The following is a 20796-nucleotide window of genomic DNA, read 5'->3' as shown; positions in this document are numbered from 1 at the left end:
CTTCCCAGCAGCGGGCCAGAGGCCTCTCCTCTTCCCTCGGAGAGGAGCCCATCCAGCCACCAGGGGGACGCAGGAGGGCTGAAGGCCCCCAGTTCTCACGCTTGCACACAAACACATGCAGTATACACACAGTGTGCACAGACATGCAGCACACATGCAGTGCACACACATACAGTGCACACAATGTGCAATGCAGCATGCTGTGCCCACATGCAGTGTACATACATGCAGTGTATACAATATACGCTGCACACCCTATACATGCAGTGTACACACCATGTATAAACCTGCAGTGTACGCACACACGCCTACTTCCCCTAGACGTGCGGCGGGTGAGGGAGGCAGCCCTGCTCACTGCTGGCTCCCGGGGCAGCCGTGCCAGGTGAGGAGGGGCCTCTGTGACCCCCACCCCATCTCACGCGGCCCAGTGAGAGCAGCCCAGCCCCAACCCTGCCCTGTGCTGTGTCTACAGAGGTGCTGCACCTAGTTGAGTTCTACCTGGAGGAGGGGATCACTGATGAGGAAGCCGTCTCCCTCATTGACCTGGTGGCGCCACGACACAAGTGTGAGAACAAATGGCAAGAGATCACGAGCAACAGTATCCTGGGTGTCAGCTGGGCGCCGGCCTGGGCGCCTGGCAGGAGGACCCAGGGGGACGGCTGGGCCAGGTGAGGCAGGGACGGGGCAGGCCACTCTGCGTGACGGAGAGGCCCACATGGCAGCAGGGATGAGGCCAGAAACGGCAAAGCTGCCCAGGGTACAGAGGTGCAGGAGGGGACAGTATGTGCCCACAGGCCAGGCGTGGCACATGGAAGAAGAGACACCACTTGGCCTGCACCCAGAGGGGACTCCCACCCACCCCTGGCTCCTAAAAGGCACTGTCTGTGGTTCTGGCCACACGGGATGGATGAATGACCAATATTGGTGGCGCCAACTCTTCCAATCAGGTCACTCTTACACACAAGGGGTGGAAGCCCACCTTGTACAGGCCGAGCAAACAAAAGGGTGTGGAGTATCCCAGTGTGAACGGACTCTCAGCCTCACCCGGGTGCTCGCTCAGTGCTGGCAGAAGTCTGTCTGCCGTCCTCTGGCCCCGCTGTCCTCCGAAAGCTCCGTTCTCGGGCAGAACCTGCGCGTCCCCACCAGCAGTGCCCGTCCTGCAGCCCTTCAGCATTCTTCCTAGCGAGTCAGCATAAATCCTGGGACCCACCCCGCTTCAACAGCCTGGGCCCAGGGCCACACCTCAGGTGTCCCTGTGGCCAGGACCACCATCACGGTCCCAGCTGAGCAGGGGAGGAGGGCCTGGTAGCACAGAGCAGCTGGGCCAGCTGGTCTGGGTGGGCTGGGGGCCTGTGTTTCTGTAAGCTTTCAGGCATTGCCAATGTCACTGGTCTGTGCACCACATTTTGGGGAGCAGGATCGAGGAAAACCTAGGCAGGGGACAGAAACCATGTCTGCACACATGCCAGCCCTCTGCACACACGTGTCAGGTACTTAGGCTGGGTCATGGCTGCTGTGTGGGACCACATCCCGCACCTGGTTCGGCACCAGCAGCCTCCCTTCTCCGGGGGGCCTCCCCCATTGGAGCCCCACTCAGCCTAGTAGGGGCAGCGTCTCCCCGGGCCCCTTCAGCCCAGGCTGGCCAGCCTTAGGATCTGCAGGAGCTCTCACCCCTCCTCTATGAAATGTGATCTTTGAGGCCCCCTCAAGTGCCTGTGGACCACCCACAGCTGCCGAGTGTTTCTCCAGGAATTGCTGGATTTGCTGGCCAGAGTTTCCAGCTGGGCCCACATTTCTGTCCCATCACCAGAGGCCCACAGACCTCTGCTCACATGTGCTTCTCGCCCGCAGGCGTACGTGAGCCATGCCTGGTGTATGTAGGGCGCAGGGGGCCCGTTAGAGCCCTTCCCTCCTCCTCTCCCACCTGTGCTCAGGGCGTGGTCCCGGCCCCAGGTGACCAGGGCTGTCTTCTCTGGCCTGTGTTCCCTCTGTTCCTCCATCCGGAAAGCTGTTCCACACACCTGCTGCTCTTCCCGAGCCTTAGGGAGCGGCTCACACAAGGGAGCTCCCATGAGTCTCAGGAGGGTGGACGGGGCGGCCTTTCCCTCAGCCTCAGGTTCCGTCCTTGACCAGACCCTTCCAGACTCCCAGGCCCTGAGGCTGGATGAGACCATGGACTCAATGGGCGACGATGACCCGTTCACAGCAAAGCTGAGCTTTGAGGTGAGCGCGCTGCTGAGTGATGGGCTACTGAGGCCTGTCAGGAGGGGAGGGCGGTCTTGGGTCGCTTTCCTGCATACGCTCCTCGGCGTGAGTAAGAACTTGTTCCCTGTCAGGACCCCCGGGAGACGGGGGGTGCTGGCTCCCTGTCCCCAGAGATGGCCGGCCGAGTTCCGCGGCCTGGCCGGGTTCTGTTGAGGGCCCTCTGTGGCCACCCCCAAAGACTCTGGGATCGTGACCCACATAAACGTGTCCCCGTGGCTGAGTGAGGGCACCGGTGCCTGTTCCTGCCTGCCCTGCAGCAAGGCGGCTCGGAGTTTGTGCCGGTGGTGGTGAACCGGTCGGTGCTGCGCTCCATGAGCCGGCGGGACGTCCTCATCAAGCGCTGGCCGCCGCCCCTGCGGTGGCAGTACTTCCGCTCGCTCCTGCCGGACGCCTCCATCACCATGTGCCCCTCCTGCTTCCAGGTACCTGCCTGCTGCCTCAGTGCTCCTGTGGGTCCCAGTGTCTTCTCCCCACTGCCTTCCCGTTCCTGGGTGTCCCCTTGGGGAGGCCGGGCATCTGGGAGGAGCACAGGTGATATCCCCCAGTGGCCAAGGCTCCAAGGCGGAAGGAGAGACTGGGCCGTCCTTGGGCCCCACCTCCTCTCACTTGTGTCCCATGGCCTGTCTGCAGTGGACTTGCCCAAACTTGTGTTCTCTGTACCTGCCCTTGATCCAGGAGGGCCAGGCAAATGTGCACTTTTGAGCTTCATCTAGGAAAAAGGGCCTTAGATCATCTCCCCCTCGCTCCCAGCCCTTAGACAAAGGTGTCCTGCATCTGGTGTTTCTTGCCCTGACTCACTGCCACGCCACCTGCCCTCGGAAAGGCAGTGGTCCCCGCCAGGCTCGGGGCTGACAAATGCCCAGAGCTGCAGCCTGGGGTCATGGCCATCTCTCCCCAGATGTTCCACTCGGAGGACTACGAGCTGCTCGTGCTTCAGCACACCTGCTGCCCCTACTGCCGGAGGCGCATGGACGACCCCAGCCCCTGACCAGCACCCTCGGGACCGCCTGCTCCTCCAGGCCGCCTTGCATCAGCCAGGCTGTGGAAGGCCGAGTGAAACTGTCAGAACGTGTCTTCTGCCCAGATCAAGTTTGTCTTTCAGGGAGGGGCCTTGTGTAACCACGGATTCCTATTTATGGCACTTCATGCCTTGTAAATAGCACCAGGAGATGGAGAAGAGAATGTACATATATTTTCTAAGAAAAAAAAAATCTGTTACTTTCAGAACAGCTCTGAGCTGTTCATGGCAGCCTGCTGGAGTCCACAGATCTGTCAGACCATTAACATGTACACTTTGCGAACAGATTGCCTCAATAATTACAAATAAAAGGGCTACTTATTTTCATCAGTGTCTGCATTTTAGCAAATCTTCATATTGTCTGCAACTTAATTTCCTTATGCAAAAGTGCACCTGTTTCTAATTTGATCTGAGAGGAACATTACATTTGTGTTCTCTTAAAATTTAATCTAATCGACATGGCAATATGGGAATGGTAAGGAGAACAGGTTTTTTTAAAATTCATTTATTTATTTTGGTTTAATGGGGCTCCATCTTGAAGAGAAAATAAGATACCTGGCTCTGAAGAAGGTGGCAGAGAGGACCCCTCCCTGGGGGCTCTGGGGCGGGGCCATGCCCCTCCCCCACTGCCTCCCCCCCCCCAACCTGAGGCCCCCTACTTCCTTCAGCTCCTGGAGCGGGTGGCTTCCACTTGAGCTTCCAGGAAGGTCCTTTCCCCTAAGCATCAGCAGGGTCCGATTTGGCAGTTCAGGGGCAGATGGGAAGCTGGGGAGGGGAGCTGACATTTATTGGGGACCTTTTCTGTGCCAGTCACGCTTCAGATGCCAGCTCAGTTCTCACACAGCCTGTGCTGGGGGTGATGATTTCTATCCTTCAGCCGTGGGGGCGGGCGGACGTGCTGGGGCCCTGGCTGGGAATCCCCTTCTGCCCTCCCCTGCGGCCCCACTCCCTCCGCCTCCACTCTACCTGCCCGAAGTCCTGACAGCAGGACGAGGGGAACTGGGCCGCTAGGGCATGTGTGGAAAACCACCCTGGTGATTAGACATTGATACTTTCCAGGGCATCTGTGAAGTGGGCCGAGCAGGACAAACGTCCCCATTAGAGGGGTGAAGACGCTGAGGCCTGGAGAGCGGCTGCAGAGGCCACCCAGTGGTGAGTCCAGAGCTGGACCCCTGCCCCAGCCCCTCCTCCCTGCCTCCGTCCCCATCTCTCTTAGAAGCTGACGGGGGAAATGAAAGGGAGCCAGACAGTTGTGCCAACAGAACTCCTCCGTCGAGCGTCTAATTACTTACGATCATGCGTGCTCTCTCTCTCACTGAACATTTATTAATGTGTTAGGATTTCCATTAGCACGTTACTTGAACTGAAATCACTTCCATGTGGCGGATAAAGAGGAGAGGGAGGAAACAGCCCCCACCACCTAACAGGCGTCAATCAGTGACAGATCAGATGGTCCAGGCTAGAGGCAGGGGGAGGGGCCCGGCCGAGACCAGCGTACATCCTCTCAGCTGAATGACACAGAAGTGAGAGGGTGCTGTGCCAGATTCTGCTGTCACAGGGAAGCGGAGCTCCAGAGGCCCATATCTGGGAAACCGTCCCCAGAGCTCCCGTTAAGTCCGGCCCAGACGCCGTGCCGAGCACTTCCCACACATCATCTTCTGTAACCCTCAGCAGTCTTCAGGGATGCCCATTGTGCACATGATAGGACTGAGGCTCGGTGACGTTCTCTTTTCTTTTATTCAGCAAGTATTTATGGAGCCAAGACAGGGTTCCCAGGCAGGCTCGGCCTTGTGCATAAGCACTGGGTTCCACTGCTCCCAGTCCTGACCTGGACAGGGCCTTGGCCAGGTCCAGCCCTCTCTCCAAGGCTGTTTCCCCATCTGTACAAGAGGCCCCACCAGCTCTGACACTGACGTTCGAGACTCAGTCTCTGTCTGATGAGCCTGATGGCCCCTCACATGCTGCAGTGAGGAAGGCACCACGGGGATCTTGAGATGCCCGTTTTGTAAGAGGAGACCAAGGCCCGGAGAGAGGAGCGGCTGCTAGGGGCTGCGCAGATTGAAAGTGGTTCAGGCTGCAGCTAGACCCTAACGCCTCGTCTCCAAGTCCTCAGCACTGCTCCCATGTCCTTGGAAGGAGGAAGGTAAGGAGGGGGGTTGGGCGGCCCATAAAGAGCCCTGGGCCAGACCTAGGTGTGCCTGGCTCTAACCCAGCCCCAGCCAGCTGGAGTCCACATCTACCCCCAGCGAGGCTGCCAAAGTCAGGAGCCTCTCATAATCCTCAAACAGGTGGACAGATGCCCCTCCTCCAAGGTTGCTGCCCATGGTAGATACCAGGTGATCTCCCACTGTCACCAGCCCTGCCCTCGGGGCAGGTTGGAGCACCAGCAAAGACCACCAGTGGGCCAGCTCTCTCCCTGGGCCAAGTGCTCCCTGATACTGCTCCACCCAGACTCCAGAGCAGCTTCCTAGAACGGGAACCCTCCCCTGTTTGTAACCTCAGTGGCCCCCACTGGCAGCCAGCTAGCACCCATCTCCTAGGCCTGCCTTCCTCCCCTGCCACCCATCTTGGGGTCCCCACACCTCTGCACCAGCTGCCCCTTCCCTCCCTGGGCCTTGGCCCAGCTGTCCTGGCCTAGGCTGGGGAGCTGCCCTCCCTCCTGGTCCCCATCCTGCTCCTCTGGGCTCCCGCAGCGCTCAGGCTGGCCCGTATTCCCACCTCTCACGGTTATTATAATGTTTTTTCCTTGTCTGGTGCCCCCTAAGACCAGGAGCTCCCTGAGGGCTGGGACTGTCTAGGTTTCATCTCAATGTCACCAGCACCCAGCACAGGACAAAGGAAGGGTGGGAGGGAAAGCGGGGAGGGGACTGGGGAGGAAGGGAAAGAGGAGGAGGAGGCGAGGCAGGAAGGAGAGGAGAGGCGGTCTGTCTCCTTCCCTCTTCCCCTCGACATTCTCAGCTCATCTAAGGCCTCACTCGGCTGTGACGACACAGCCGCAGGTGGGGCTAAGCCAGTGAGGGAGGTGGGAGGTGGGAGGAGGAGGAGGAGGCTGCTGACCAAGCAGCACCTCCACACGGAGGCTTAAGAGCTATTTGAGTGCTGCCCGCTAAGCCCTAATCCTCCACGGCCAAGTCGAGCCCCGCGGCTGGCGTCCCAGAGGGGCTGGGGGGGCCTGCACCTCGTGGCTCCTTACAGCTTGGTGGGAGGGAGGCCAAGGGGCAGCGGCTCAGGTCACCTGCCCTCAGGGTGTGCTCTGTGCCCCTCTCTGAATGACCTGACCCAGGAGATGAAAGGGCTCAGTCTGAGGGCTGGACTCCTGGCCTCCGTTCTGGCTCTGTGAGGAGCCTCGTGTCCCCAGTAGTCAGAGGGGACTAAGGCCTCCTCATGGGGCCGAGAGGAGATGTTTCTCCACTGGACAAATATTTATTGAGCATCTGCTCTGGGTTTCGAATTCAGCTGTAGCAAAGAACAGGCCGAGCCGGCCCTGCCTTTTCGAGGGAGATGGGCAGTCAGTCCGGAGACACACAAGACCGTTGCTGGCAGTGATGCGTCCTGACGGCTGGGGGCCTGGGTGTGTAGCGCTGGGGGCAAGGGGTCTCTCCAAGGCTGTGAGTTAGGTGCTGAGACCTGAACGCGGTTCAGAAGAGGATGACGCTTTCGGCAACGCTCACTGATCACTTCCAGGGAACTGAGGCACAGGGGAGGGCAGCTGGGCTGCACCCAGGCCTGGTGGCCGCAGAGCCTCAGTCTGGGTGTAAGGGGAGGTGGAAAGGTACCCAATGAAGGAGGATGGTGAGACCTGCACTGACAGGCCTGAAGGTCCGTGAGCCCTGGTGGGAAAGCAGGGCAGGTTTCCCCTGCAGGTGGGCATGGATCCCCACGTTTCCTAGTCCCGGGAAGCTGAGAGCCCTTCCCGGGCTCTCATGGTGACCGAGAGCCACAGGCTTGAGCCCACTGCCACCCCCAGCCCCACCACTGCTGCCCAGGCCTGCGGATTCAGCCCAGGGCCTTTTCCACCCCCCAGTGCAGCCCTCTTTTGGGGTGGTGTGGATGACGCAGGCCTTCCTGAGTGCTGCCTTTGGTGCAGGAGGGAGGCCAGGCAGGTTGTAGCTGGGCTGGCACTGGTTTGTCACGTGACCGGGGCACTTCCCTGCCAGCTCGGGGCCTCGATCTCCCTACCTGCAAAATTCAGCGTAGGTGACTTCTAATGACCTTCCAGCTCACTCCGTGAGCCGGTTCCTCTGAACAAAGAGTATTATTTGCTTAGAAGAATACTTTGTTGTGTGTTACAGAACAGGGCTCTGTCACCTCAGGGGTGGCCTTTTACTCACCATCTCCTCTCCCTGTGAGGGTGGGGTTATTAGACTCTTATGAATGAGGAGTCTGAGTTGTTGACAAGGGAAGCACTCCCTGACGTAACCCAGATCCATTCTGTTAGTCCACAAATACTTACTGAGCACCTACTGTGTGCCAGGCTTTGGCATTCTTCAGTGAACAAGACAGAAGTGCCGGCTCTTTCTACTTCAGAGGAAACGGTTCAGATGCACTTGCTGTGTGCCAAGCTGGGGGTCTAGGCCTGTGGTGAGCAAGACAGACCCCATCCTACCCCCAGGGGCTCATACTGCAGCCTGGGAGATGGACAAAAACACACGAACAGAATATGAATTAAAAGCTTCCAGGTTGTCATAAGCATTAGAAGGTAACAAACAAGGTCCTGAGGTTGAGGGTCAAGGGCTCAGCCCGGCCAGGGTGGGGCTCTGTGGGCCCCTCTTGACCCAGGGTATCCAGTGTTTCTCCCTCTGGCTGGCCACCAGGGGCCGTGTCAGAGTCAAAGGCTTCACCTTGACCTCATTAGCGATGGGCCTAATCACTGGGTCAAGCGCCTTAAACTTGGAGAGGACGCACCCCACCCGCCCAACATGCCTGCCTCCTGCTTATTCCTCCAACACACATTTCACCAGGCCCTGACACTGCCCAAGACAGGCAGGGCTCTGGAGCCCAAGGTGGGCTGGAGGGAAGGGGCACTTTTCTGAGCAGATAGGTACAGGCATCCCAGGTGGGAAAAGAGTCAGTGCAAGAGAGCTTATGGGAGTGAAATCTCAGAGACCGGGACACTTCCTGGCCGGCCTTGTATTCTCAGCCTCAGGGCCTTTGCACTTGCTGTTCCCTCTGCCTGGACATCACCCCCCAGATCTCAGTGGGGCTGGCTCCTTCCATCACTGTGTTCTCAGAGAGGCCTTCCTGGGTTGCTCTAGGCAACAGTGTGTTGGGAGTGAGTTACCATCTGATCTTATCCTGTTGTTTGTTTCATTACTTTTTTGTGGGGCCCTTCCTGCCCTCACAGAAAGACACTTCCTACAGCCAAGGGCTTGGTCCTTCTTGTTCACTGTGGCTCCCAGAACTGAACACCCTGTGTGGAACAGGGTACAAATTTATGGTGGTCCTCAAAAACCCCACAACTGGGCTCCCAGCTGCCCCATTTCATTCCTGGGAGGTGTCCTTGTGCTCCTGTTACAGATGGAGCCTCCATTTGCCCCCAGAGCTCATCCCACTGTCGTGGGCCTGCCCTCATGAGGTTGCATCCAAGGCCCATGATCCCAGTCCAGCCTGACCAGACACCCCTGGTCCTTCCCTGTGTGCAGAGTCCAGCCAGTCCCGTTGCCTTCACTCCCCTTCACCAGGAGTGTCCAGGACCACACCTGCCATGCTCACTGCAGCGGTCTGGTGCCCAGTACAGGCTTGGCACAGTTTCCATCCTGGATGCAAGACCTTGCTCAGGAGCCCAGAGAGCCTCTGTCCCCTCCCTGCTTCAGTCACCCCCACCCTTGTTTCCCTCCTCCATCCTCATGCTCTTCAACCCACCTTTGGGGGCTTTTGAGCCACCTTTCTGTCCCCGAGATCTGCCCAAGGCATTGCCCACAGCCCCTGGATAAAGCCCCTGGCATTCAGCCCCACCAGAGTTGGCCACAGCCTTCATGCGGCCACACCCCAGACAGGCCTCAGGCCTCTGCCCAGCCTTTGCCTTCAGTCTACACTGTCTTCCCCACTTGGCAACCTGGCAAAGTGCCCCCATCCCTCAAAGACCCTAACGTGGCCTCCCTGGACACCTCTTGCAGGTGGGCAGCCTCCCCTCCCTGGGCTGGGAGCTGTTCTCCCCACACAGGAGTCCTCTGCCTGTAAGCTGCTCCTTCCTCTAGCTTTGTGTCCCCAGTGGCCTGCACATAAGTGTTTGATGAATGAGTGAGTGAGTGGATTTTAATTCAGTGCAACAAATGGTTATTGAACTCCTGGGCAATGCTGGGCTTTGTGTCTGGCACAGGGAGCGCCCCAGCTGGCAGGACATCCCTGCCCTCGTGAAGCTCATAACCTGGCATATGGGTAGCATCCGTATCCGCTGAGCCAGTGGGTGACTTGTTGGGGAAGGAAGAGGAGAGGGGCTGAGTGAGGGGATGAGAGACAGAACAGCCAGAGCCTCTGCCCTCTGGGAGCTCGTGGTCCAGTGGGGAGGAAGGTGAAGTGTGTTGCACTGAGCCGGGGGAAGTGGGCGTGGAGTCAGAGGTCCCAACACCAGGCCAGGGCCACCAGCCTGAGATGACAGATTCCTCGGGGACAGGAGAGTTAGGGGTGGGCCTCCTGCCCTTTCCCAGGGTCCCCTGCCCCTCCCCTCTCCAACTGCAGCCTCCCACCTAGAGTCACCTTGGCCCCTCCTGGAAGCCAATTAGGCCCCTGGTTGCGGCAGTGGGGATTAATATGATTAATAACGCCCCCAATCGCCCAGGTGCTGATTCAGCCAGCAGCTTAGGGAGGGGAGGTCACTTCATAAGGGCCTGGGGGGGGGGTCAGAGGCTGGAGTTGTCCACCCGGAGCCCTGCGTGGCTGAGCTCAGGCCTCAGCAGTATCCTCAGGTTGCAGCTGCCGCGGGGCAGCCACACAGGCCGCAGCCATGAACGGGACGGAGGGCCCGGACTTCTACGTGCCTTTCTCCAACAAGACGGGCGTGGTGCGCAGCCCCTTCGAGTACCCGCAGTACTACCTGGCCGAGCCCTGGCAGTTCTCCATGCTGGCCGCCTACATGTTCCTGCTCATCGTGCTCGGCTTCCCCATCAACTTCCTCACGCTCTACGTCACGGTGCAGCACAAGAAGCTGCGCACGCCCCTCAACTACATTCTGCTCAACCTGGCCGTAGCCGACCTCTTCATGGTCTTCGGCGGCTTCACCACCACCCTCTACACCTCTCTGCATGGATACTTCGTCTTCGGGCCCACGGGATGCAATTTGGAGGGCTTCTTTGCCACCCTGGGCGGTATGAGCTGAGGCAAGGGTGGGCGGGGGGCACAGGAGCCAGAGGCGTGTGGGATTGGGGTCTGGGAACAGCCCCGGCCTTGGGGATGGGGGCTCTGAAGCCATTATCCAAAGCCCTCACTTGCTCAATTAACAAACACTTAATTGATGGTGAGCTAGGCTGCCGTTTGTTTTGGGTACGCTTTAACCCCGTGGCTCCCACTTGGCGTGGGACCATTGTCTTGCTTTCCAGCAAGGAAACAAGATGGGAGAAGTCAGGGGTCTTGCTGGGGTCACATCGTGGCACAGACAGAGCTGAGTTTCAAGCTCACATCTCTGTGGCCCCTCGGGCCATGTTCTGTTTCCCTCGGAGCAGCTGTGCTGGGTCAGACCCACAACAGGCACTGGGGATGGGGCCGTGCTCAGGGCTCCCAGCCTGGGGCAGGACCAGAGTCTCAATTCTCCAGTCACTGGACTTTGCCTGCCTGGGGCAATGGGCTCGGTCCCTCCACCATCATCTATCTGACTCCCTCCCAGGCCACCCCCCACCTCCCTGCCATGCTTGAATGCTCTCTGTGTGGAGAGGTCCATCCGTAGGGAGACACGAGACCTGTGTAGGGGCCTACAGCTTTGAATGACATTTTAAAATATTTTCTTTAACTGAAAAATTGATGAGGACGCTGCAGAGAGAACAGATCTCGTTTAGCAGATGAGAGGCCTGCGGTGTGGAGAAGGGCAAACTTACTTGGGGATGTGGCAGGGGAGTGACCAAAGCCTCGGTCCCCAGGCCCAGATCTAGGCATGTCCCCTCTGGGGACACGCAGCCGCTCAGGCAAGCAGCAAGCACGAGAGTTCATTATTACAAAGGCTGGGTGACAGGGAGAGCCTGGTGCCAGCCACAAGGATGCTCTGCCTCCTGTCTTCTTTCTCCCATGTGTGTCCAGGACGCTGCCTCAGCCCCATTCCCGGGGACTCTGGCCATCACTGGTTGTTTGTCACCTTCAGTGGCCACAGATCACCCAGCCTCAGGCCAGAAGGGAGCCACACGCAGGCAGACACGTGTCTGCTACAGCTGCTGTCCTGGGGTTCTCACTAGTGTTCCCTTTCACCGCAGAAATGGCCGAGCTTGGTCGATACATTCTATGGCCACCCTCCCTCTTGAGTTTCTTCGGTGCCGTGCAGGGCAGATGTCTGAATTCCACCATTATTTCCTCCTCCTTCCTTGGAGCAAAACATTATCCAGCTTCCTGGCTCCTAGGAGAGGGTCCCCCACACCCAGCTCATTTCACTTCCCTGAAGAGGGGAGGCCACTGCCCAAGAGGGAGGGAAGGACTTTCCACCCTGGGCCTCCACTGCCTCTGTGTTGCCTTTTGACAGGAACTCTGCCTTTGCCCCATGAAGGATGTATTCTGTAAAAACTCCCTCCAGGGCTCCCAGTCCTGCCGGGACCCCAAGACCTCATCTCCCTCACGAACCCAGAGCTCAGAGTGAGCTGAACATCCTGGGAGTTACTCGGCATGGCGTATCAGCCCCTCTCCCCACAGCGCCCCTTTCTCAGGCCCCTTTCCGCCTAAGGCCTCGCTCCAGGCCTGCCGTGGGTGCCTTCCTGGCCACCCTCTCCCTGTCAGGGAGGAGCCCCCCTCCTTAGACAGACAGGTCCAGGCCTGCGGCGGGCTGACTGACGGGTGACTGCCTTGCAGGTGAAATTGCCCTGTGGTCCTTGGTGGTCCTGGCCATCGAGCGGTACGTAGTGGTGTGTAAGCCCATGAGCAACTTCCGCTTCGGGGAGAACCACGCCATCATGGGTCTCGCCTTCACCTGGGTCATGGCTCTGGCCTGCGCCGGGCCCCCTCTTTTCGGCTGGTCCAGGTAATGGCACTGAGCAGAAGGGAAGGAAGGGTCTCCGGGGCTCTTCACAGGGTCCCCCAGCCAGGGGGGCTGTCTGGTTCCAGGCCCCAAGGTGGCAATTGTCAGGGGGTTGAGGTTTAGGGGGGGAAGAGAGGGTCAGCCCCTAATGTTGCTACGGGGCTTGTCCCGCCTCCTGAGTCCCCTGGTCAAGGAGACTCCGAGATGCCCCAACTCTTCACCTTGGCTGTGCCCCTAATCTTCGACTAAGCCAGGTCCAGATTGCAATCCTCTGATCCACTGCCCCACGGACAGCTCCCTCTGACTTTAGGCCTCCACCCTCCTAGTGCACGTGTGACATTGGAGCCCCCGGGAACAGGTCCTGTCCAGCCTCTAGGCTGTTATCTCCAAATGGGGCTGAGATGAGACCAGGGTGGGGAAGACAGTAGTTTGGGAAACTGGACTAGTGACTCTGTAGGTTCCCAGAGGCCTCATGTCCCTCTGCTTCCAGGAAACCCCATTCTCTCTCCCCTGTTGTCCTCTCTCGGTCTCCCTGGGGTCAGTTTTTTGCCCCTTGCTGAATTTCAGCCCATCCACCTCTGGCACCCTGCCCTGTCTTCTCCAGCTGGCCCAGTTACGTGCTGGTGGGTGCAGCCTTACAGGGTTTCCAAGGTCGGACCAGGGTCACCGTCCTCTGAAATCACTGAAGCATCCTAATGACATGCCCTTGGGGCCTCTTGTTTACAGAAACTGTACAAAGATCCCTTAGTTACCCCTTGTGCCCCTCTTTGGCCTAGAAAATACTCTTACCCTGTGGTTAGTAAGACTCGGATTTGTACCAATGGCCTCAAATACAGAGCTTGGAATCTTTTCCCTTCTCCCCACCAACCTCTGCCTGGCATGGCCCGAGGCCTGGCCTCTGGCCTCTAGGGGGCAACAGGCCTGTTGAAGAAGCCCCGTGTGGGTCAGCAGGTCAGTGGGGCGGCAGTGTGGGCGCAGGGGTGAGAGACTGGGAGAGACTGGCAGGGGCGGGGGGGGGTGTCTCATGATAACATGGCGCCAAATGGTGACACAACTTTTCACGGGTGCATTTGAATCCCTTATCTCAATTGATTTGATTCTCACAGTCACACAGCAAAGGAGAGGTTTAATTATCCCCATTTTACAGGAAGGGAAAGTGAGGCCCAGAGTGAGACCAGCCCCAGAGCAGACATATTGGCCGAGCCAGGACTCTGGTCAGCTGGGCCTGTTCCCCAGCCCCTCACGCATGGGTCTCCCTTCGCGCCTCGCTGTCCCGCCCCGCCGTCCTGGCCCTGCCCCCGCCGGTCCTCAGGTACATCCCGGAGGGCATGCAGTGCTCGTGTGGAATCGACTACTACACGCTGAAGCCGGAGGTCAACAACGAGTCGTTCGTCATCTACATGTTCGTGGTCCACTTCACCATCCCCCTGCTCATCATCTTCTTCTGCTATGGGCAGCTGGTCTTCACAGTCAAGGAGGTAAGTTCCTGTGCTGGGCGCTGGGGACGTGCGCCTTGATTGGGTCGAGTCCAGCCCCCATCTCTGAGAAGCCTCAGTCTGGACACCAGGCCCTGTGTCCCTGCAGGCAGCTGCCCAGCAGCAGGAATCGGCCACCACACAGAAGGCCGAGAAGGAAGTCACCCGCATGGTCATCATCATGGTCATCGCGTTCCTGATCTGCTGGGTGCCCTACGCCAGCGTGGCGTTCTACATCTTCACCCACCAGGGCTCTGACTTTGGCCCCATCCTAATGACCATCCCGGCATTCTTTGCCAAGAGTTCCTCCGTCTACAATCCTGTCATCTATATCATGATGAACAAGCAGGTGCCTGTTGGTGGGGCGGGAGGTTCCAGGTCCCCCAGGCTGTAGGAAGACAAGCTATATCCTTGACTGAGCCTCAGTCTTCCCACCTGCAAATGGGCAGGGGAGTTGGTCTCCCCAGGGCATCAGAATCATCTAGGAGAGATGCAGATGCCTGGGCCCTGCCCAGACCTGCTAAATCAGAAGCTCAGGGTGGACCCAGGAACCTGCATTTCTAACAAGCCGTCCAGGTGACTCTGATGCTGGCGCAGGAATGAGAAGCGCCAGTCCAGGTGGTTCGGGGGCCCACTTTAAAATTTAAATGGCCAAAGTCCCAAGCCTGGGAATGGGTGCCAGTCTCTGAAAGCTGAACAGGGAGCTAAAAAGTCTTGCTCTGAGAGATGAAGGGACAAAGCGATCCTTTAACGTAAACCAGTAGTTCCTCTGCAGAATCCATGATCCAGTGGGGAAATCATGGAGTCAGTCATGTTGGCTTCAAATCCCAGCTCTGCTAGTTTCTGCTGTGTGACCTTGGGCAAGTCACTTTCCTTCACTGGGCTTCAGTTTCTTCATCCACAGGAAGGATGAAATCTAAACTCTTGGGTTAAATGAGATAATTTACAGATAGCCCTTGGCACACAGAGGGCATCATGGAATGTCACCAGTGACAAAGACCCTGTGGGTTTGGTCCTGGCATCTCCAGGTGGGGTCGAGGATGCTTAGTGAGTTCCTCCAGGGAGCCATCTGCAAGGGGAGTGGAGGCTGGAGGGCCAGAAGCAGGAAGCGGGTGGAGGCAAATCTCTGACCACGCCGGTTTGCCGCCCTCACCTTGGGGCACCCTGACCTTGACTCATGCCATTCCTTCCAGTTCCGGAACTGCATGCTCACCACCCTCTGCTGTGGCAAGGTCCCGTTCGCTGAAGAAGAGGCCTCCACTGTCTCCAAGACAGAGACCAGCCAGGTGGCGCCAGCCTAAGCTCGGCCAAGGACTCTGTGGCCAACTGTAGGAGTCTCCCAACCCCGCCCCACCCCAGCCACCACCGCCCCACCAGGAGCCGTGCCTGTCGGAACCAGGTCACACAGGCTCCCTGTGTTTAAACAAACAAACAAAAAGAATTAATGAGAGAAAAATAAGGCTCCTCAGCTGGCGGGGATGGCCTGATCTGGAGTTCTGATTTCCCAGGGGCGGGTGGGGTCCAGACCCCTCGTCTCCCCAGCTCACCTCTCAGGAACACAAGAACTCTTGCTCCAGAAACGTGCTCCAGCTTAGGGATAAGTGTCTAGTGCAGAGTGGGGCACACAGTAGGTGCTTAATAAATGCTAGCTGGCTGAAGGAAGGAATGAGTGGAGGGATGAGTGGGGGGTGAGTGGGCAGGGGAGCATATCCATCCCTTCGGAGCCACCTTAGCAGCAGCAGCTCATCCTGGCTTGTGACCTCAAGCGGCCGTCTCCCTCCCTGGGCCTCAGAAAACGGAAATCCCAAATCCCAGGCCCAGCCGACACACAGCTGCTGTGAAGATCCAATGAGATTGTGTGTGTGTGTGTGTGTGTGTACGTTGTAAATGAATGGTAAGGAGCCGTGCAGGCTGTAGTGAACATTATGAATAGTGTCAGTTAATGTAATTAATTCATTACGATGATCATTTCCTCTGGATAGTGACCATTTTGAGATTGGGTAAGGCCCCAAGCATCCAGCCTCAGCAGGTTTTTAAAAATTAGCCGGATGTCAAGGCCAGACCAGGGCCGGGGGTTGGGCCACAGGGAGGGACAGTTAAGGAAATGCAGAATGCAGTCATCAGGCCTGAAAAACAACATCGGGGGACTGGAGTCTGGGACCAAGGCCTGGGGTTCCCCCTCTGGCAGGAGCCTCAGGCCCGGGACACCCCTTGCCCACGTGGCCCAAGGAGAGACAAGCCTTTCTCCCAGCTTCTGCAAACCAATTGTTCTGCTGCCCAGCACCTGGGCCACAGCATCTCGGCCAGTAAGGAGCTTCTAGAAGCCGTGCTCACCTCCCCACATTTAATGAAGAGCTGAGCCCACAATGCCACCCTTGTCTCAAAGAGCTTAGAAACAAATAGTGGGAAATCCAGTGGGGCCACCTACCCTGGGCACGTTCAGAGGTCTCAGATTTCAGCCCTTTTGCTGCGCGAGCCTTCGGCAGTCTGTTCTCCCCTCTGGGGAGTCCTTGCTGAGAATCAGGCTGGAACTCTGGGCCGTCAGAACTGAGCTGCCCCAGTCACTACTCATTCCTCCTCCACATAACCAAAGCTGGAAGCTCTCCCCCCCAGCTCTGCTGGGAGACCAAGCAAACTGGGGCATTAAAAGCTCAGCTCCTGTACTTGCTGTTCGTGGTGGTGGTTTTAGTCGCTCTCAAGCTCTTTGTCTGCAGGATGGATTGGAACTGGGCCGTGTCCACCCGCCCCTGACTCTGGGCTGCCTGGTTGGGCAACCAGCAGAGCCCCCTGGGGGAATGAGGTTGGGAAAAGCCCCAACTTTGGAGTTACAGAGACCCAGGTGACCTGTGAAACTGTGAGCAAGTTTTGTCACCTCTCCGAGCCTCCTTAAAACTGGAGGAAAAGGAATCTTAAAACTGATCTTGGCAGGTGGACGTAGCTCAGTGGTAGAGCACATGCTTAGCATGCACGAGGTCCTAGGTTCAATCTCTAGTACCTCTGTTAAAAAAACAAAACTAAACTAATCAGAAAAACTGACCTTGACAGGATTTGATGAGATCTCAGACTTCACATGGCCAGCCTGCTTCCTGGCACACAGCAGACAGACGGAGACTCTGGTCATTACTGGGGCCTCGGCTCAGAGCTGACCGTACCAGGGGCGTCATCTGCAAGGGGAACGGGATGGAGATGTAGTCCCCATGTTACCCTCATCCTCCAGGTGGGAAAGGGTGGCAGGAGCCCGAGGAGGAAGATCCCCCAGGTCCACGGAGGGGCTGAGGCAGCTAATACCCAGGATCTCTGTCGTTGCCCCTCTGTCTCCCTCCGTGAGGTCAGTCAGGATTCCTTTGGCTGCAAGTGACAGGAAATCCAATTCAATAGCCCTGAAGTAAAAGGGAGAAATTATTGGCTCCCATAAATGAAAATCTCAGGGCTTCAGGCACAGCTGGATGCAGGTGCTCAGATGATGTCATCTGGTTTCCATGTCTCCCCTTCTGTCTGTACTTTCTTCTGTGTTGGCTTCATGCAAGGCTGACTGTTCCCAAGAGGTGGCAGAAAGGCCACCAGCAGTTCCAAGCTCAGCAAGCCCTGCAGGAAGTGGGGCTCCTCTTTCCCGTCTGTTCTAGCAACGGCCCCAGAGAGGGCTCTCACTGGCCAGGCCTGGGTCACCTGATTGCCTCTCAGCCTATCACCGGGCTGGGATGGGGATTCATCCTCTGACTGGCCAGGCCTGGGCCACCTGATTGCCTCTGCAGCACAAGGTAGAGTTACCTCACTTAAACCAAGTGGTCTGAGGGTGGGGACAGACAGGAAGGAGCCCAAGGAAACCCCAGGGGGTCCTTACCAGAAGGAGGATGGCGGAGGCAGGGTGGCCAGAACCAACAGCGGCCCCGAGGGGATGGAATCCAGCTAGTCCAGGCCTCCCTCCCGCAGCGGGGACAGGAGAGTCCCACGGTCGGCCCCGCGGCTCTCACCCTCCACTTCAGATGCTGCGCGGGACCAGGCGCGGCAGTGGGACGGACAGAGGCTCTGCAGCTGGTCTGCCTTGCAAGCAGCCCTGTCCCCTCACTCCCACACCTCAGTCCACTTACTCTGAGGAGTGGGATGTTTGTCTCAGCCTCACATCCAGAGAAAAAATTTACTCTAAAACCAGAACATTCTCCGCCTTTCCTGGTAGAGAGAAAAGCCGCCTTACTTCCGTAACGTACTCCTTACTCACTCTTGACCGGACGCTGCCGGTGGGGAACCGCCGTACGTAAAGGGGAAGGGCTGCGGCCTCAGGCCAGCGAGAGGGCATTGCCCACCTCAGCTCCAGGCTCCAGGCAGCCACCAGGGGTATGGAATGCTGTTGTCTGCAATTGTATCTCCGCTCAACCCAACCTAAGAAAGCCGACCCTGGGCCAGGACGTGCTAGGGACTCAGAGATGGACTGGAGGGAGCAAGTCTCTGGGCTGCGACCTGGCCAGTCTCAGGGCCACAGAGCTCTCACCCCTGACCTTGCCTCTGGGAGGAGAGAGCATGAGCCCCCACCCCAAGCCAGCAGAGCCTGAGGACAGCCTGCCCCCTGCCCCTAGAAGAGTCTCCCACTCCTGACACCCAAGGTGTCCCAGGGGCACAGCAGGTGCCTCTTCCAGCTGTGTGACCTCGAGCCCAGTCACTCAACCTCATTAGACCTCAGGCCCCTCAGCTTTAAAGGGGAGAATCATTCCAGTTGGTGGACTCATCTAAAGGGGCTGAGATTGTTGGTACAAAGGATGAAGTGCATAGTAGGCATGCAGTAAACGTGAGCTCCCTTCCCAGGGACATGAGGCACGTTCAAAGCAGCAGCCCCTGGAGACAGACGCACAGAGAGAGTAAAATCATGGAGGGGTCTCAGGAAAGGCGGAAACAAGTACTTACTGGCCCCAGCATTCATTCTCCTTCTTTCTATTAGTATTAGCCCCCAAGTTCTAGCTGGGCACCTAGCTACCCAGCACAAGACTGCCTCTCCCAGCATCCCCTGCACCTGCAGTGGCGTTTAGGTGACAGTAAATTCTGGCCAAAGGAGTATCATCAGAAGAGATATGTGCAGCCTCTGGGCTGTGCCTTTCAGAGAATGGTGGTGTCTGCCCGTCTTCTCTTCTTTCCTTCCTAGCGGCTGGAATGTGGTCATGACGACCAGCGCTGCAGCAGCTTCTTGGAACATGAGGTAGAATCTGTGGGCAGAGAATGGCAGAGAAAGGAGGAGCCTGGGTCTCCCATTCTGCCTCACCAGCACTGCAACTCAGACTTGAAGGTTTCATGACAGAATGGTCTCGTGGCTTCTTAGTGAAGCCACTGGTGTTTTGGATTTATGGCTGGTTCTCAACTATAACAGAGGGCTTCCAGGTTGCAGCCCAGGGTCCGGCCTCAGGAAGATCTAACATGGGTCCTCTCTGATCTTTTGCTTTTTCATGTATAAATACAACAGTGAATATAAAATATGTATATGGACCATCAACACGGTGGCTCTTTCTAACCTGCCCTCTGTGCGTTTATTGATCTAGAGTCAAGGATGTCCTCGGGCTACAGGGGCCAGAGTTACACAAAACAGACTCTGCTCCAGAGAGTTTAGGACGCTAACCTGCAGAACTGGAAGGTCCCGTGTAAGATGGCCCCATTCAATGTTCCAAGGTGGCAAAAAAAGGTTTTGGCAAAACTCAAATTTCAGACAGGCTTCAGTGAAAGCGCCTCACAGGCACTCCAGGCAGCCCGTCCTCTCTCCAGCAGCCCGATCCTCACAGCCATCACTTCCCTGTGAAAAGGCAACCCTCTGGGAGAATTTTTAGATCACGCAGCATATTTAAGAACATCTTCCCTCCAAACGCAGAACTCGCTCCTGGCACAGCCCTGGAGCAGGGCTTCAGATGAAGCTTGTGGGAATGTTTGCATCACCGAGTCTTTATTTCTCAGTTCTTGGAAATGTGATCAAAATTGCTGCCCTGTTTGCACCAGCTTCCACGTGTCTCTTTGCCTTTTTTCGTCTCCTGATGGTTTCCAGGCCTCCCTCCACTGAGCCGAGCTGGGCTCTAGAACCGGGGCTTCCACAGCAGTGGGTGCTGAGCACCTACTGTGTGCCGGGCCCCGTGCTGGGCACCAGCGAGACCTCTAGGGACAAGAAAGATGCAGTCCCACCCTCCCCAACGCCCTCCCAGAGCTCAAGGGCTAGCGCCGAGACAGGTGAGGCAGAGTCTAACTCGGGGTGCTGGAGGCTCCCACACAGCAAGCTGAAGGGCTGCAGCAATCAGAAAAGGGGCCCCTAACCTCCTGGGGTGTCAGGGAGGGCTTTCCTGAGGAAGCGACATCTATACTGAGGCCAAAATGATGAGTGAGAAACAGTCCAGGAAAGGTAGGTGGGGGTAAAGGAAGCCCTTCTAAGAAGAATGTATCAGCTGGCTTGTTCTGTGTGACATACGACCCCCGAACCTCACGCTTCAAACAACACACCGTGTGTTGTTGCTCATGACTCTGTGGGTCAGCCGGGCAGTTCTGCTGACCCGGACCAAGCTTGGTTTATCTCTTCTGGGCTCATCTGTGGTCAGATGGAGGGCTGGCCAGTTGGCCAGCTGTGGGCTGGGCAGCAGGGGTGGCTGGGCCATGGGCCCCTCAGCACCCAGCAGGCGTGCTCACATGGGACTGGGGCTGGCATAACTCAGTCACTTGCACCGTCCTTGGTTGGTGAAAGTAGGTCACAAGGCCAGCTCACATTTAAGGGGCGTGGGAGGAGCTGCAAAGTTACCCGGGCATCTAAGTGGCTGCCAATTCACCTTCCCAGGGGCTGTGCATTTCTTTACACCCTGGACGCTCAGGATCGATGGATATTTAAATATTTGTATCCTACTGGGTGTGAAATAGCATGTCATCCTTTTAAATGG

The 20796-nt window shown here is 57.5% G+C and overlaps 2 protein-coding genes across 6 annotated transcripts in view; both read left to right on the top strand.

Annotated features, from left to right (window-relative positions):
* Positions 1 to 3610, top strand: part of IFT122 (intraflagellar transport 122) — a 63450-nt gene extending 59840 nt beyond the window's left edge. For 4 of the 5 annotated variants that reach the window (XM_074344293.1, XM_045515357.2, XM_074344294.1 and 1 more), the window contains 4 exons: positions 473 to 598; positions 2144 to 2223; positions 2523 to 2687; positions 3164 to 3610. In XM_074344293.1, the coding sequence (XP_074200394.1) occupies positions 473 to 598; positions 2144 to 2223; positions 2523 to 2687; positions 3164 to 3253 (461 nt within the window). In that variant the 3' untranslated portion in view covers positions 3254 to 3610. Of the gene's footprint in view, positions 1 to 472; positions 669 to 2110; positions 2224 to 2522; positions 2688 to 3163 lie in introns of those variants that run through there. The other variant, XM_074344296.1, reaches the window with a different exon arrangement.
* Positions 3611 to 6171: 2561 nt separating this feature from the next.
* Positions 6172 to 17498, top strand: RHO (rhodopsin). Its single transcript, XM_010953086.3, has 5 exons — positions 6172 to 10587; positions 12266 to 12434; positions 13744 to 13909; positions 14016 to 14255; positions 15100 to 17498. Exons 1-5 carry the CDS (start codon positions 10227 to 10229, stop codon positions 15205 to 15207), a joined length of 1044 nt encoding a protein of 347 aa, XP_010951388.2. The 5' UTR covers positions 6172 to 10226; the 3' UTR covers positions 15208 to 17498.
* The last annotated feature ends 3298 nt before the right edge of the window (positions 17499 to 20796 follow it).

The sequence above is a fragment of the Camelus bactrianus genome, chromosome 17 (assembly GCF_048773025.1).
Source record: "Camelus bactrianus isolate YW-2024 breed Bactrian camel chromosome 17, ASM4877302v1, whole genome shotgun sequence".
Taxonomy (NCBI): Eukaryota; Metazoa; Chordata; class Mammalia; order Artiodactyla; family Camelidae; genus Camelus; species Camelus bactrianus.
The sequence above is the reverse complement of the archived record's forward strand: the minus strand, read 5'-3'. Positions and strand labels throughout refer to the sequence as shown.

Excerpts from the sequence above, each read along its gene's own strand:
- RHO (XM_010953086.3), top strand. The coding sequence starts at position 10,227 with ATGAACGGGACGGAGGGCCCGGACTTCTACGTGCCTTTCTCCAACAAG. Across the intron at positions 10,588-12,265 it reads CTTCTTTGCCACCCTGGGCG|GTGAAATTGCCCTGTGGTCC; the intron begins GTATGAGCTGAG and ends ACTGCCTTGCAG. Across the intron at positions 13,910-14,015 it reads TGGTCTTCACAGTCAAGGAG|GCAGCTGCCCAGCAGCAGGA; the intron begins GTAAGTTCCTGT and ends GTGTCCCTGCAG.